This window comes from Neoarius graeffei, chromosome 1, assembly GCF_027579695.1.
Source record: "Neoarius graeffei isolate fNeoGra1 chromosome 1, fNeoGra1.pri, whole genome shotgun sequence".
Lineage (NCBI taxonomy): Eukaryota > Metazoa > Chordata > Actinopteri > Siluriformes > Ariidae > Neoarius > Neoarius graeffei.
Window position 1 is genome coordinate 31,842,924 of NC_083569.1, and position 15,916 is coordinate 31,858,839.

At 41.4% G+C, this 15,916-nt stretch overlaps 1 protein-coding gene across 6 annotated transcripts in view; it reads right to left on the reverse strand.

Moving 5' to 3' along the window:
* Positions 1 to 15,916, reverse strand: part of smg7 (SMG7 nonsense mediated mRNA decay factor) — a 113,759-nt gene that overhangs the window by 36,918 nt on the left and 60,925 nt on the right. For all 6 annotated transcript variants that reach the window (XM_060930967.1, XM_060930976.1, XM_060930952.1 and 3 more), the window contains 6 exons: positions 14,970 to 15,102; positions 8,222 to 8,393; positions 7,956 to 8,027; positions 7,630 to 7,780; positions 7,300 to 7,435; positions 1,746 to 1,908 (listed from right to left, as the gene is read on the reverse strand). In XM_060930967.1, the coding sequence (XP_060786950.1) occupies positions 1,746 to 1,908; positions 7,300 to 7,435; positions 7,630 to 7,780; positions 7,956 to 8,027; positions 8,222 to 8,393; positions 14,970 to 15,102 (827 nt within the window). The remainder of the gene's footprint in view (positions 1 to 1,745; positions 1,909 to 7,299; positions 7,436 to 7,629; positions 7,781 to 7,955; positions 8,028 to 8,221; positions 8,394 to 14,969; positions 15,103 to 15,916) is intronic.

Here is a 15,916-nt window from a genome sequence, read left to right on the forward strand (position 1 = left end):
TAAAGTGCCATTCCACCATTAGATGTATACTTTGGCATAAAATACAATATATTTTGACAACATATATAAATGGTATCAATAGATAGAGAAATCTTTTAGCTTCAAAATGATATATCAAACAATTTTTTGACAACGACAAGTATATTAATTTTGCAACCAAAGTCACCTACCCTTTTAATTTCCGCGCGTGATGTCATCGGCAGGTTCCCCTTCTTGTGTACCACGTGACGTGGCACATATTATCAGCAATGGCGGATAGAACGCGATAAAAATAATACCAATAAATCTAGCTAATACCAATAAATCTAGCTAACTGAAAGATTAACTCAATTTTTCGCAATTTTTTTGGCCCCCATATACGAGGAGAAATGACTCTCTCACTTTGGGGGTTTCCTGGTCTAAAAATAGACCGACACGTGGTACACAAGAAGGGGAACCTGCCGATGACATCACGTTTCACTACCGCGCGGAAATTAAAAGGGTAGGTGACTTGGGTTGCAAAATTAATATACTTGTCGTTGTCAAAAAATTATGTTTGATATATCATTTTGAAGCTAAAAGATTTCTCTGTCTAGTCATGTTGTCATAAAATATATTGTATTTTATGCCAAAGAATACATCCAATGGTGGAATGGCACTTTAAGGTAAAGAGTATGTACTGTAATAGGTCATATAATTATAGGTCAAATAATTATAAAGGCCCAATCCCAATTCTAATTTCTACCCTACCCCTCCCCCTTGGCCCTTCCCCTTGAAACTGAGCTACAAGGGATAGGGCTTGAAATTCAACCCCTACGTATTGGGATAGCCCTTCAACGATCGCATACGTCATCGCGTACCTCCGTCAGCGTTTACGTTACCAAACCGCGACCAAATGCGTCATTGGCTGCGACCAGCCGCTACAGTCAGAGCCAGAACCAGAAATCTCTGCTGGCAGGGTGTGATTTGTTAACTAACACCACTGAATGGGATATCTTTGGCGCTTCGTGCACCACATCCGACAGAATGAGGTGTCAGAACACTCATGTAAACAATAAAAGCGAGAATAACAGAACAAAACGTACGCAGTCAAGCAACCGAAAACAATACTCACTCCCAAAGCTTTTTAGCAGCAGCTTGGATTTCAGAAATCGCTGCTCATTCTCAGCTCGAAAGCGAATCAAGCGGCGTGTTTCCTCTGGATAACAACTTAAAACACGTAAATAATGGAGAAAATACATTTATGACAATCTTTCGCCGCGGGAACCGCCATCTTTCTGAAATCCGCATGAAATCTCGCTGAAATCCGCATGGCATTGTGGGAAATCACTCAAACCCCTTCGTTCGGAGTCAGCTCCAGGAAAATCTCCGTTTGGAGGGGTACAGAAGCCCTACCCCTTCCCCTACCCCTCTGCGTTAACTGGGATTGGGATACCCCTACCCCTTCACGTGAACGCGCAAAATGGAGGGGAAGGGCCAAGGGGTTGGTCCAAGGGGTGAAATGGGATTCGGCCAAAAAGTCAGACATGGCACTATAAGAACCTGGCCCGATTTTAAATCTAAATAAAATACTGTAGTGCAAGTACAGTGTAATTAACCTAACAGTTGTTTATGAATAATAATTAACCAGAAAAAAAAAAATCCCATATTTCATATTCTTGAGCCCAAGAATATTTGCTAATGAAACCAAACTTAAGATAAAGCAGCATATTAAATGCACACATCAGTCCAACACAGATAAGGAGAGGGATGCTGAGGGTACTTACTGAAAAGGCCAAGTAGCTGAACCCAGCAGATCTGCTCATCGGAGCTGTAATTTTGGTCGTCAGTCTCATTGCTGAAGTCTCGGAGGTGGTGCAGCTCAAACAGGTTAATAACTGTTATGTGGACGAGCTGCTGAGAGCTGAAGGCTTTCTGGAGAATCAGTCGCTGTAATTAAAGCCAAGAAGAAAAATGAGGCTGTTGGTATACTGTTACCACACTGACTAAACATCTGAACCGCCTAAGCAAACACGAGTAGTGAGCTTAAGGACAAGGGAGGAGAGAGGGGAAAAAAAAAAAAAGGCACAAATGCACATACAAAGCTGCGTACCATTAACCAGAGCGTCAGCAACGCAGTAGCTCACGCAGCCGTACCATGAGAAACCAGACTCGTTTATAATTAGCCGAGTTGTTCATGAGAATAATTCAATCTTCCAAACAAAATCAGAATCAAAATCCATTGAAAATCAAGGGACGAGTAGCAATTTTCCTGAAAGTTTGTTAACTGACCTAATTAGCAACTCGTTAATGGGGGGGGGAAATCACTAAACTTTTGTGCAGACTGATTAATTAGATCTTCCAAACAAAATCAGAATCAAAATCCATTGAAAACTCAGGGAGTAGCAGCAGTTTTTGTGAATTGTTGACAGACGCCGTGTGATGGCCGGTGAGCTAAAGGGGTGTTCACACGGCACATATTTGCATCGATGCTGCACCGCTGTATTTTGTTGCGATACATCTTACACCGGTGTAAATTTTGTGGAGCATTCACACGTCACAAACCTGCTTACTAGAGAGAAGCGTGTTAGCACCGGTGCAGCCCCACTAGCGTTCACACGGCAGTTTTTGCGACCGTGCTATACGATAGTAATAATGTGGAAATGAAATATGCGCATGCGTGAAAATGTACTTCCTTTTCCCGGTTGTCATGGCATCACCAAGCACCGGGAAAACAACGTGGATGAAGACACCAGTGTTGCCAGATACTGCTGATGTTTTCCAGCGCAAAATATGTTCAAATCTGCCAAAATGCACTTAAAACCGCCCAATCTGGCAACACTGGAAGACACGCAGTTCTGTTGTTGTTGATGTTCGCCATTTTGGAAGCGCAAAATACCAGGATGCAAATTTATGCAATGCCCATATGTAATCAACTCTCCTCACGCGTAGCGAGTCGACCCCTGTAGCGTTCAGACGTCCCATTTTATATCGGTGCTGCCCTGCAAACTAGCATTTACTCCGGAGTAAATTTCTTAAACCACCTCCCGAGCAGGGTTAGATTTGCACCGGTTTAAGCAGCTTTCAGGGGCTACACCGGGATAACTTTGTACCGTGTGAACGCTCTACCGGGGCAGCCCCGGTGCTACACCGGAGTAAAAGTTGCCGTGTGAACACCCCTTAACAAACGTCAACCTTGGCAGCGAACATTATCCATTGCGCCAGAGCATCAACACAGCAGTTAGTAAAATTTCCACATATTGAAAGACGTTTCAGTAAAAACAGATTATACTATAACTTCGTCCTGCTCTCTAAAAAGTCAAAAGGAGTTCATGGCTCACATCCATTTATTTTGGTTATTTTGTTGATCGTGAGCCATGTGGAGGCTAATACAATTTTTAGTTCAGTAGCCCGCATTGTTCACCGTTTAACGCGACGCAGGTCGATGTATTAAAAAGATGAACGGTACTCTGTGGCAGGAGAATGAGCTGGAAAAACACCGCACGCTAATGTGTACATTTGGGTCCAAAAACGGCTGAAGTTTATCCTCATTATAATGAGCGAGGTTGCAACAAACACGGCAGAACTGGCGGCCTCTGACACAGAAGCGAGCACTCCATCGGAAAATCCAGCCAGCAATATTTACTCAGCTTGTCTGGCATGGCCCCCTCTTTTCTGGCACATTTTGCCTCTGACAATGTCAAATACGTCTTTAAAAAGTGCATATCACGGGTAAATTCAGGAGCGAGATCAATGTAATTCTCCTATTTTATATTAAACTTTGGTCAAATGTCTGTAACATTCTGCATTCTCTGCAATTTTTTACCTTGCGCAATACCAGAAAAATTCAGTTGAAATCAAGCCATTTGAGGTGAATTGGTCCGCCTCTGAAAAAACTTGCCATTTGGATTTCCTGGCAAACATTGATTTTGGTGACGTCGCGTACGGGACGCCTCCCTCTGAATCCTACGTCAGCGCTGGTTTGTTTGAGAAAACGACCTGGTGGTTTTCTGCACATTTCTTCAACGTTATCGTGTAATTATTAAAATGGTTAACAGATGTATCGTAGGAGGGTGTAGCAACACCAATCTTGATGGGATTAGTACTCATCGCTTCCCAAAAGACCGGACGATGAGAGAAATGGGAGCGCTTGGTCTACACAGGCTGTGCACTGAAACCGTGCAAAGCTCGCGCAGCCTGCTGGCGCTTCCGCAGGTGACGTCACGAATCTGGCTCCAGACTCCCTTGGGATTTTTCCAGATGTGTTTTTTTTTTCTTTTTTTACTGTAGACAGATGGCCTTGTGCAAAATTACCCTTCTGGATGAGTCAGGGTTCCCACAGTTTTTCAGGCTTCTTTTTTTAATGACTTTTAAGGACCAATTTTCATTTTTTTAAGGACCCAATGACCAAAACTGAATATCACTGGTGTGAAATTGCCTACTGTAACAATCACTTGCTTGTTTTCCCACATTTCGTCTACTTGTTTTCTTTATGACTCTTAAAGGACTTTTCTTGACCAAATCTTGCAACAAGTGCAGCAATTCCTGATATTTAAAACGATTTTAAGAAAACCTCAACGGTGGGTGAGGAAATGGTTAGTGGCTAAAAATAAAAAATATAAAGAACATTCCATTTAGAGTAAAATTTATTTCACAAGATTTTCATTTTGTTCAGGAACAATTGAAACTAAAAGTATTAAATTGACACAGGGTGGCCCAGAAACCCCCCCTTGCTATTCTTATGTTATGGAATACATTTTCTAATGAGTCTGCATGTTTCTATACATGTTATAGACAGATTGAAAGTCGTATGTTTTGTTAATCCATGTTTCCATTAATACGCATCAATGGTGGGCAACCGAGCTGATACGAAGTAGTCACGTGACCCTGTTCGGGACTGATCCCGAACAGCGCCACGTGGTTCCGGGCTATTCTCAAAAGCAGACACCAGGGGTCGCCACTATACACTTTGTTCAGCCCCTGACCGCTAGTGCAGTTCGCCTGTGAAACAGGGTCGTTTGCGTGAATCGGGGCAGCGGGAACAGCGTTTTCGGAAATTAAAAATGTGTTATTAGAAGGGAGATGAAAAAAAACCCTGATTTTTAAGGACTTTTACTGACTAACAGATTTTCATCAATTTTATGGATAATTAAGTACTTAATTTTACAAATTCATTTTTTAGGACTTTTATGGACTTTAAGGACCTGTACGAGCACTGAGTGTGTAAAGGGACATACTTTCATATAAAAAAAAAAAAAAAATTGGTCCAGAATATGCCCTTTAAAATCATCTTTTTTGGTCTCAATTTAGGAGTCTTTGTTCAATCCGCCATGTTTGTGGTGGCTCCACGGTTGTAACCTCTGACCCACACATGACCTCACGTGACTTTTCCAAACTGGCTGCCGAGCGGTCTGTAAACAGACCGACACGTGGTTAGGACGCGTCGCGTTAGGAAATAAAATGTACTGAAACAAAGATTCATACTAGCTATGGGGATGGGCATCAGCTCCAACAATTCAGAAAGGGGAGTGGATTAAATGATTCTGAACCAGCATCATTTTAAATTTTACATTTAATATGCCTTATGTTTTGTTAAACATATCAGTATCAATTCTAAAGCTGCTGGACTGGTAGCCTTCATGCATGATATGAAAACGTTTTGGTGCACTTACATATGACATGCAGCCGAAAGCAGTTGTGCTACTTGGGGGAATTCAGTGACGTTTTTACCTGATCTACACTACCGTTCAAAAGTTTGGGGTCACTTTGAAATGTCCTTATTTTTGAAAGAAAAGCACTGTTCTTTTCAATGAAGATCACTTTAAACTAATCAGAAATCCACTCTATACATTGCTAATGTGGTAAATGACTATTCTAGCTGCAAATGTCTGGTTTTTGGTGCAATATCTCCATAGGTGTATAGAGGCCCATTTCCAGCAACTCTCACTCCAGTGTTCTAATGGTACAATGTGTTTGCTCATTGCCTCAGAAGGCTAATGGATGATTAGAAAACCCTTGTACAATCATGTTAGCACAGCTGAAAACAGTTGAGCTCTTTAGAGAAGCTATAAAACTGACCTTCCTTTGAGCAGATTGAGGCTACATCCACACAACAACGGCAACGAGATGTTATTTAAAAATATATCGCGTCCAAATGGGCAACGATCAGTAAAATATCAGGTCCATATGGCAACGCAACGCTTGCTGAAAACGATGCAATACACATGCCACACCTCTAGGGGTGCTGTAAGACAGTCCCTTCGGAGACACCAGAACAATAGAAGAAGTAAGGACGCATGCGCATAAACTATTATCCACGAGACTTCATATTAGCCACAAAGTCAGGAAAATCTGTTCGTAAAATTACATTATAATGACCAAATACAATGAAAAGTATTTTTCCAGTCTCACCTGTGAACGGTAATCCCATGTGATCTCGTTTGGACGGCAAACCTGTTGGTACAGTTAAACGCAGCTAATCTTTATTCTCCGCTTTGACCTATCCAATATGGCGGCGAGGATGACGTATGATTCTACGCGGAAGGCGGCGTCTTTAATGGTCCGGAATAAATTGAATGCTACACATTGATGGATTAATTTGCTCTTCTACGCCCTTTTTGAGGAATGTATTGTCGGACTTAAACCAACATCTGAAGAGGTGAGATCGCTCCTTTTTTCCCCTATTTTTGCTGGCGGGATTGACTCTGCCCTAAGGGCTATTCTCTCTCTCTCTCTCTCTCACCTTGCACCATTACACAAATATTCACAGTGAAAATATTTTGTAAGCGCGTTTCATGAACCAAGTTATAGGATTTGTTGACAACTCGCATCGAGTTCGTTACACTTCTACCCGGCGTGAAGCACTCACAGTCATGTGGTTGTGATGTCATCGTAAACACATCCGTTCTACTCATCCAGACGACTTCGCAACGGCAACGTTGCCAGATCTTTCCACTCTGGAACCCGTTCTCAAAAAGATTGCGTTTTGGGCACCCAAAACGCCGGTGCCGTGTGGACGCCAGGCCTAAACGATAAGCAATTGTATTGGAGTCACCTGAATCCGTTGCCGTGTGGACAGGGCCTGAGTTTCTGGAGCATCACATTTGTGGGGTCAATTAAATGCTCAAAATGGCCAGAAAAATGTCTTGACTATATTTTCTATTCATTTTACAACTTATGGTGGGAAATAAAAGTGTGACTTTTCATGGAAAACACAAAATTGTCTGGGTGACCCCAAACTTTTGAACGGTAGTGTACATCTCTTCACCCCGATATGACTAAACACTTCCTTCTAAGTAAAATTTGGACCAAACAAGCCTGGTGCAGACATTGCCCGTGTACCTGAAACTGCTCTTCCAGCTTCTCCCTCAGTGCACAGAGTTTCTCCAGGCTTTTGCTGAGGTAAACGTGTCCATGAAACTTGATGAAAGCCTTGATGAAATCGGACACGCTCCATTTTGTTTTGACCTCATCGCGGCTGCAGATGTACAGTCAGAACAGTTCGTTAATTTCGCATCACATCATTAAACCATCAAAGTATAATGGCTACCAAAATATAGATATTTCCCTAATTCCTTGATGTATGCGGTGCATCTGCAATGCGATGGATATAAATCAGAGTCCTGAGAGATAAAAATTAAAAGAGAAATAAATGAAAGAACTCTGCAATACCTCTCAAGAGCCTTCGAAAGAGCCTTCTGCAAGTTGGTGGAAGCTGCTGGAAAGGGAAATTTGACTGCAATGCTTCTACAGTAGTAGAAGATTGTTGTGAGGTGGTCTCCTTTAGAGGAGGCCAGGATAGCCAGCTGATTGTACGGTTGACCTGATGGCAAAACCAGACAATTCAAGATCCTTCTTCGAAAGCTATTCGTGTATACATTTTTAAAACCTTCTAGTATATTATTTCCGGATACAGAATTGCAGCAGAGGTGAAATTGCAATGTGCTGATTTGGTCTTAAAAGTAAAAACAGCATAAAGTAACTAAACAGCGACCAACCGTTTGATGGAACAAGCTGAGCTGCGTGTCTGTAATAGGATTCCGCCTGGCTTGTCTGGTTGCGATATCGTGCTATAGAAAGGAGCGGATGCAAATTTTTCAATGAGAGGAGTTAAAAAAAAAAAAAGAAAAAGAAAAAACCCACCAACTCTAACACACATTTCTTCACTTTTCAATCATAAATACGATGATCAATAACCATGTTACAGAATCAGTCGGACTAAAGCACTTGCTCTAGAAGTAAGGCGCGCTGTGTGACGACTCACCGATGTCGCCCAGGTGGACGAGACAGTGCTGGCAGATATAGGAGCAGGAGCTGGGCTGTGGCTTTACAATAGTGCTGGAGTTGCACTGTTTATTGCTGATTATTCCAAGCTGAGATGACTTCACACGACACGGTAAGTCCACATTGAACACCGTGCACAGCTCCTGCAACAACTGAGGAAGGAGATTTTCCATAAAAGCACAGTTTTTAAAAAAAACAACACTGAAATGCTTCTGAAAACTTGGGATTAATTAAATTTCTAAATTACAGTCAGCTTCTAACAAAGGGCCTCATTTATCAAACAGTGTGTGAACGGATTTATTCATAAAGTGTTATTCATAGCAATCCTACAGAAGCCGAGAGAGGCCCTTCATATAATCCTTTTTTTTATTCACCTTATCCCGAGATAACGACATAATTCAGGATCTCGAGAAAACAACACAACTAATTCGAGATCTCGAGAAAACAAAACCGTTATTTCATGATCTCGAGTAAACAGCTGAGAAATGGTTCATTCAGGTGTGCTAAGAGACTTGTGATATGCTGACTTTGGGGCTATTTCTCATTCTGTATAGACGCAACTTTGGTCATTAGAATGTCTGGAATAATCGATCACCTAATGAGGCAATATTTTGATCAGGGGTTGACACAGGGAGAGATTGCATCAAGTCTTTTAATAAGGGATAATTTCAAAATTAGTCTGTGGCACCTCCGCAGAAGACTCAGCTGTTTTCTCAAGATCATGAAATAATTGTCTTGTTTTCTCGAGATCTCGAATTAGTTGTGTTGTTTTCTCGAGATCCTGAATTAATTATGTCGTTATCTCGGGATAACAAGGTGAATAAAAAAAAAAAAGATTATATGAAGGGCCTCTTGCGGCTTCCGTACAATCCTGTACATTTTAGAAAAAAAAAAAAAGTCGGTATCCTACTTCAGACTTATTACAGATTTTTTTTTTACAATATAAAAACTGATCTGCAAGTAGTCATGCTAATCGAGGCGGATCAGTCATATTAAATATTAAGTAAATCATAAATCAGGAAAGGAAAAAAAAGAATACAAAGAAATGTATACATCATAAAAATAAAAAGAGCTACTCATGCTTTTGAAATGTGTGCACGTTTACAAGACTAATGAGTGGAAACTTGGACTTGATCAGCTTCAAGTCATATCATTTGCATGGAATACTGTACTTTATATATACATGGACTGTCAACCTTAAATTGCTATTTTTCTTACGTGTACAGCATTTAGCAGATGCCCTTATCCAGACAGACTTTATGCTTTGGAGTCCCCCTCAAACACACACCCTCATGCTAATTCATGAGGTCAGAGACTAAGAATGGCTTGGTTCCGCTATGATTTGTGCGGAGTAGTCAACAGGTGGTGCGCGCGTCACTGGGTCGTTCAAAAATGTCAACAACGGAGGACGCCGCACAGCCCAAACCAACAAAAGTAAAAAGTGCTTATTCAGGGTTTATTGTGGTTTGTTTTAAAGGTCCCATGGCATGGTGGTTTGTTGATGCTTTAAACGGGCTCGTGGAGGTTTCCGGATGTTATATCCGCAGCCTTTCTCGAAATGAACCCTCGGCAAGTAGATATAGCCTCCTGGGAGAAAGCCCCATTTCAGCGCTTTTCCCAGTGCGTCGTTTTGCTAATGAGAAGCAGGAGGCGGGGAAGGGTAGAGGGTGGGGGCGGGTCTTATCATTAATATTCATTACATGTAAATGTGCTACCTCTGATTGGCTAACAGCACTGTGACGCTACCTCCAGTGGGTCAGAACAAGCGGATGTGGGTGTCTTACTATGGCGAGAGAGAAGGAACAAACCGCGAAGGGAAAAATACCGTGCGCTGACGTCATTAAGGTGCGACGCGAGGAAATAAAATAAATTCAACAAATGTTTGGGTTTTTACTGAACAAACAAACAAAAAATGAACGAGTGACTTAAAAAAAAAAAAGAATGTGGGTGTCTTTGTAAAAACTGTTTTGATTGGCTATTATAACAGAGCATGCTGCATGCTTTTTGGTTTTGTAGCGCAGAGTACCTGGCTAACTGCAGGAAGCGGTTAGCTGCACAGCTAATGTAGCCACTGCAAGGCTAACGTGGCACCGATTTTAAAACACGGCAAAACAACTTAACAGTTATACACTTGTTCGGTGTTTGTGGCTGATGCGGCAGGGATGCTTGGTACGGACCCAGGCTTCAGTGACAGTTGATGTGCAAAACCTGCCCTGTACTGTCCCAAGTTGTGGAAACATTCATCAGGAAAATGCTTCCGACAAACATACACCGTCTTAGGTAGACTCGACGGCGTATTATTGAAGTAAATAAAATTAAGCCACTGCGTCTTCAGGGGCTCTCCCGTCGGCAGTAAAAACAGACTCCTTTGTGTTGTCACATCCATGTACAGCGCAATTTCCATGTTTCGCTCGCTTAGGTGATGCCATGTTGTTGTGTCCTCTATGGTCTCCTCACTACAACTGGGCGGGCAATTCATACAGTGGGTGGGAATCCAGAGAGGGGGCGTGGGGATCATCTCCCTTGCTGACGTAGTAAAGGGAAGAGCTTATCAACGCGCCGTTTTGACGTGCCATTCTCAAATGATGGGCATAGTTTGGTTTACACATTATGAAATTTCTAGCCACTGGGGTGACTTAAGAAGGTCAGAGGAACTCATTTTAACATTAAAAAACCTCAGAAAGTGAAAATTTCATGCCATGGGACCTTTAAGTTTAATAACATCTTGTAAATTTTAAAGATACGGAGCCATCAAGTAAATGTTTTTCGTGATGAAAATAGTCTGTTAAATCGTAAATTTGCCAGTGTGAGTGTAACCTCGAAGTGCCACACCCCTGGACTCCTTGACATTAGTTGATTAGAGTGATATTTGCAGGAAATGGACACGTCCAATTTCATTTCTGTTCGCATTGGTGTTTTAATACTTACTGAAGAGGCTCGTAATTTACATTCCCAACTCAAAACATTGAAAGTTTTCAAGGAATATGAGGGATATTATTATTGGGTAGGTTTTTGGAATTGGCCTATAAACCAGAGTTAGGATGTTATGCTGGTATTCAGACATCAACTTCTCAAATATTTGGGGATTGACAATTTGAAATGTTTGAAAACTAACGAGGACTCATGCATTACCGAACGCTGTGATTGTTTCAACTAATTGAACTTGCAGGTCCATGCATTCTCTCCACATTCTCCATAACCGCAGGCAATCTCGAGGGAACCATGTGTGTTAATTTCTGTTACCAGAATTCTTATCCCCAAATATATGAACTACACACCAATATAAAATCAGCACTCATCAAAATTTAAATGTATGCATTCTTTTGAGGAAATATTTGTTTGATTATTCAAGTATGCGATTAATATATAAAAAAAAAAAAAATCAATTATTATGATCTCACAATAACTGGCCCATCAATAAGCATGATAAGCACAAATATATCTTACAGGCCGCGTGAAGTAGACGCGGTTACCCAGACCACAAGCCCTAACTTAAGCACAATAATGGATGTGGCATGAGCGATAATTTGCGTATTTGTACATTTGACAACATTTTATAAGAGTCTATTCCAGTTAAACATCAATAAAATTGATTAATTCTATCTTATTTCAGCGAAACGTTATACAAACCAATGCCACAGTGAGTACTGTTTTGGCTGGGAACGACCCGGAAGTGGAGGACTGATCAGAGCGCCACCTGCTGAATACAGCTAAAATGCTGGGATAGTGGAATCGAGCCATTACCATCAACGAAATTTTGTAGAAACCAGTTGGGTTATATTTGTTGGCATTGGAATAGAAAATAAAGTAAGCAAGCAACACAAAATTGATCCATGATCCATAACCATTTACCTTGTGGGCAAGCTGTGGGGTACACCCTGGACAAGTCAACAGATCATCACAGGGCCGACACAAACAACCATTCACATCTACGGTCAATTTAGAGTCACCAGTTAACCTAACCTGCATGTCTTTGGACTGTGGGGGAAACCGGAGCACCCGGAGGAAACCCACGCGGACACGGGAAGAACATGCAAACTCCGCACAGAAAGGCCCTCGCTGGCCACAGGGCTCGAACCCAGAACCTTCTTGCTGTGAGACAACAGCGCTGACCACTACACCACCGCTGCGGTCTCAAAAGTAGCCGGTCACCGGCGGCAAATCGCCGTCTGTGGCTTGTTATGCCGCCGGCTATTGTCAGTCGAGTCACAAAATTTAATATTAAACATTTCTGACGGCAAAAAAAAGTTGTGAACGTAAATTACATCCACTATGTCATGTATGTCCGTTGCCGCGTCAACTTTGTTTACATCCTCGACATGAGTGCAGCCATTACTGCCCCTTGTGCCATATGTAAGCCGTACTCTGACTGGCTTAGTGTGTTCCATGGACTGTGAATGGTTCATACCATCATGTGACTCACAAATGGCGACGAAGAGAGTTGCAAGCGGCTCCATGCAGGATGCGTGGCTAAAAAGGTCTAGAGGGAAAGGTAAGTACGTTCTGAACGCAAATTTATTCTGTCATTGTGTTGATATAGAAAAATAAATACGTCTTAGTCCACCGTTTCTCAGCCTTGCTTAAGACATTATAATCGCAGATCGTAAAGTTGACTCTGTGTTTGACAGCTGCTCAAAAAAACAAACTGCGTGCGTAACAACGGTAATCAAGCTTAAGCTAGACGACCCGCCTCAAATACCCGTCCCGGGTAAATGTTATCCCAATTTTAGATGACCTGTTCCAAACCATCCCGCCCCATGAAAAATATATATATACTCATTTGCTGTGCCTAACCCGCACTAAATAACTAGATTTATATAATTTCTATTCAGTAAGCCCCTACATGATTAGGTTGATGAGATTTGGATGAAAGTTATTTTCAATAGAAATGCTGAGACTGTCAATGAGTGCTGCTAGCTGCTGTTTTTTAATAACGATGAAGTCAGCTGATGAAGTACATGTAGCTGCAGTTTATGTAACAGTTTATTGACTGCCAAAAAATAAACATTTTGATTATAATTGAAGTTGTTTTGTTCTTCATCTGTATTCAAGATTTCACCATATTCTTCAATAGTATTAGAGAATCTGGAGAAACTTGTCACCTTAGCTTAGTCAAAGTGCACATCAGACTTAAAGGAGTACGCCACCCCCAAGTGAAATTGAGTCAGTCCCTGCAGTCCCTAGAGTTGGATGAGTGAGCCAAAGCGTTTTGTAGCCGACCCAGCCATTGCCCTGATCTGGAAACGTCCTGGTTAGCTTTAGCTTAGCGTAGTCGCTGTAATCCGGCGTATCCAGATAGCATTATCGTTGCAAAAGTGAATCAAATAACTCAAGATTTTTTATAATTATTTCTCATGACCTGTACATTCACACTGAGTACACATCAATGCAAATTAACACGAAGGGATTTACTAGACCAATTTATATCTGGAACTATTTTCGGCCACAGCACAGGCAAAGCACCGCTGCAGGCGCAAAGACACCGCGCAGCACCTGAAAACCCTGGTTTCCCTGGTAACACTGGTGTATTGACGGAAGTTGTGGTGCTGCGCGGTGTCTTTGCGCCTGCAGCGGTGCTTTGCCTGTGCTGTGGCTGAAAATAGTTCCAGATATAAATCGGTCTAGTAAATCCCTTTGTGTTAATTTGCATTGATATGTGTACTCAGTGTGAATGTACAGGTCATGAGAAATAATTATAAAAAATCTTGAGTTATTTGATTCACTTTTGCAACGACAATGCTAGCTGGATACGCCGGATTACAGCGACTACGCTAAGCTAAAGCTAACCAGGACGTTTCCAGATCAGGGCAATGGCTGGGTCGGCTACAAAACGCTTTGGCTCACTCATCCAACTCTAGGGACTGCAGGGACTGACTCAATTTCACTTGGGGGTGGCGTATTCCTTGAAAATTATTATATCATCCATATGTGGATTTCAATCGGACTACTTTTTATGTGCTTGTTTGCAAATATTTCTGAAATTTGATAAAATGACTGAGGTATGGTTTCATATTTCAAGTTTCCAAATAGTATTGATTACCCTTTATTTTCACTGTTAAAAGTTACCAGAGGCCACCATTTCTCAGTGCATTTCATAACATTTTCCATGCACAAAGGGGGGCGCACCCCCCTTTGAACCCCCCCGCATGCTTTGCATGCATTATGTCTACCGCTGGCAGACATTTTACCATTTTGCACCCTGCTGTAAATTATTTGTACCCTGCTATTCTCCCAAACTTTGAAGCCCCTGCCACCGTGCCGCCCTAAAACTGATCAATTATTAGAAAATAAACGTGATCTGTACATAACCCTAAGCTATAAACAAATGTGCCAGCTAATGGAAAGTTTTATTTTTTCAGCCTTTACCCTGATCATTAATTTTGTGCTCCCATCCGTATGTACACTTGAACGTTTATGGAGTTTTGTACTACATGCAAACGATGTGTCAAGAATGCATTTTGCACTTTACTAGAGACACACATGTACAAAAAGCGTTTCTAAAATTTATGGAAACCCAACAGAAACTTGCTTTGGTTACTCAAAATTTACAAAATTATGTTTCGCCATAAAATGACTGAGTGCAAGCAGAGGAATTATACGACAGATCTGCTTTGAATTTTATTAGGAGGCCATGCACTGAAGGTACGCTGGTACCCTATAGTAACTGCATGGTCTATTATTACCAGTGGCCTCAAGCCGAATTCATCAGAAGCTTATCGACAACTCACCTGTGTATAGAATCCACTAGCTGCCTCGAGAAAGAGCGAGAGATTGGCCTGTACTTCACTTCGATTGGGGTTGGCTCTGTTTTTGGCCTGACTCTGTAGTGTTGTTATCTGATTCTTAAAAGCATGGTTCCAGCTGGAGAAAAACATTTGGAAGGGAAAAAAAAAAAAAAAAATTGGTGCTTTACACACATGAAGAAAACAGACTGAAAGCATATTACAAAAGAGACGACCTGTCCTCATTCACTGTTGAGGTAATTAGTGATAACTAGGGCTGCGTACCTAAACGTAACATCAGGTACAGAGGTTTAGGTACAGGTCCGGACCTGTACCTGAACAATTTGACAAATTCTTCTGAACTTCTTCAATAATGACAGAAACATTAATAAACTGTTGACAACTTGTCAGTATCTTTATTCAAAGAAAACCGAACATAACTAGGTTTCCTACCTCACTTCTCAGTCACCCTATAGTTAACTTGGGACAAAAAGTCATAAGCACTACGTTCAGACTGCAACCTGAAACGACCCATATCCGATTTGTTGTGAAATCCCATTTTTTTGTTAGGCCGTTCACATTACCAATTATATGAGACTTGTATGCGATCTCCAATATGAACGGAAAACGAACCAAAAGTGTCCCGCATGCGCAAATTGACACGTAATAAGCACATCTACGTAATACGTAAACAACAAAAAAAAAAGTGCACTCTTCATGTTTAATGATTTATTTTTTTTGTTTGTTTGTTTAATTATCTGGTTAGTGTTAAAGTGTGAGGTCGTGTGTGTGTTTTTGTTTCTGAACTGAAATGAAAACGTGTAGCCTGGTAACGAGGGTTGACTCCTAAATGTCTCTCTAATTTCTATATAAGTGCACTACATGTTACTAGGAAGTAATGGATTTTTAAACTCTATATAGTGCACTCGAGCTTCAGTAGGCAGTCATTTGGG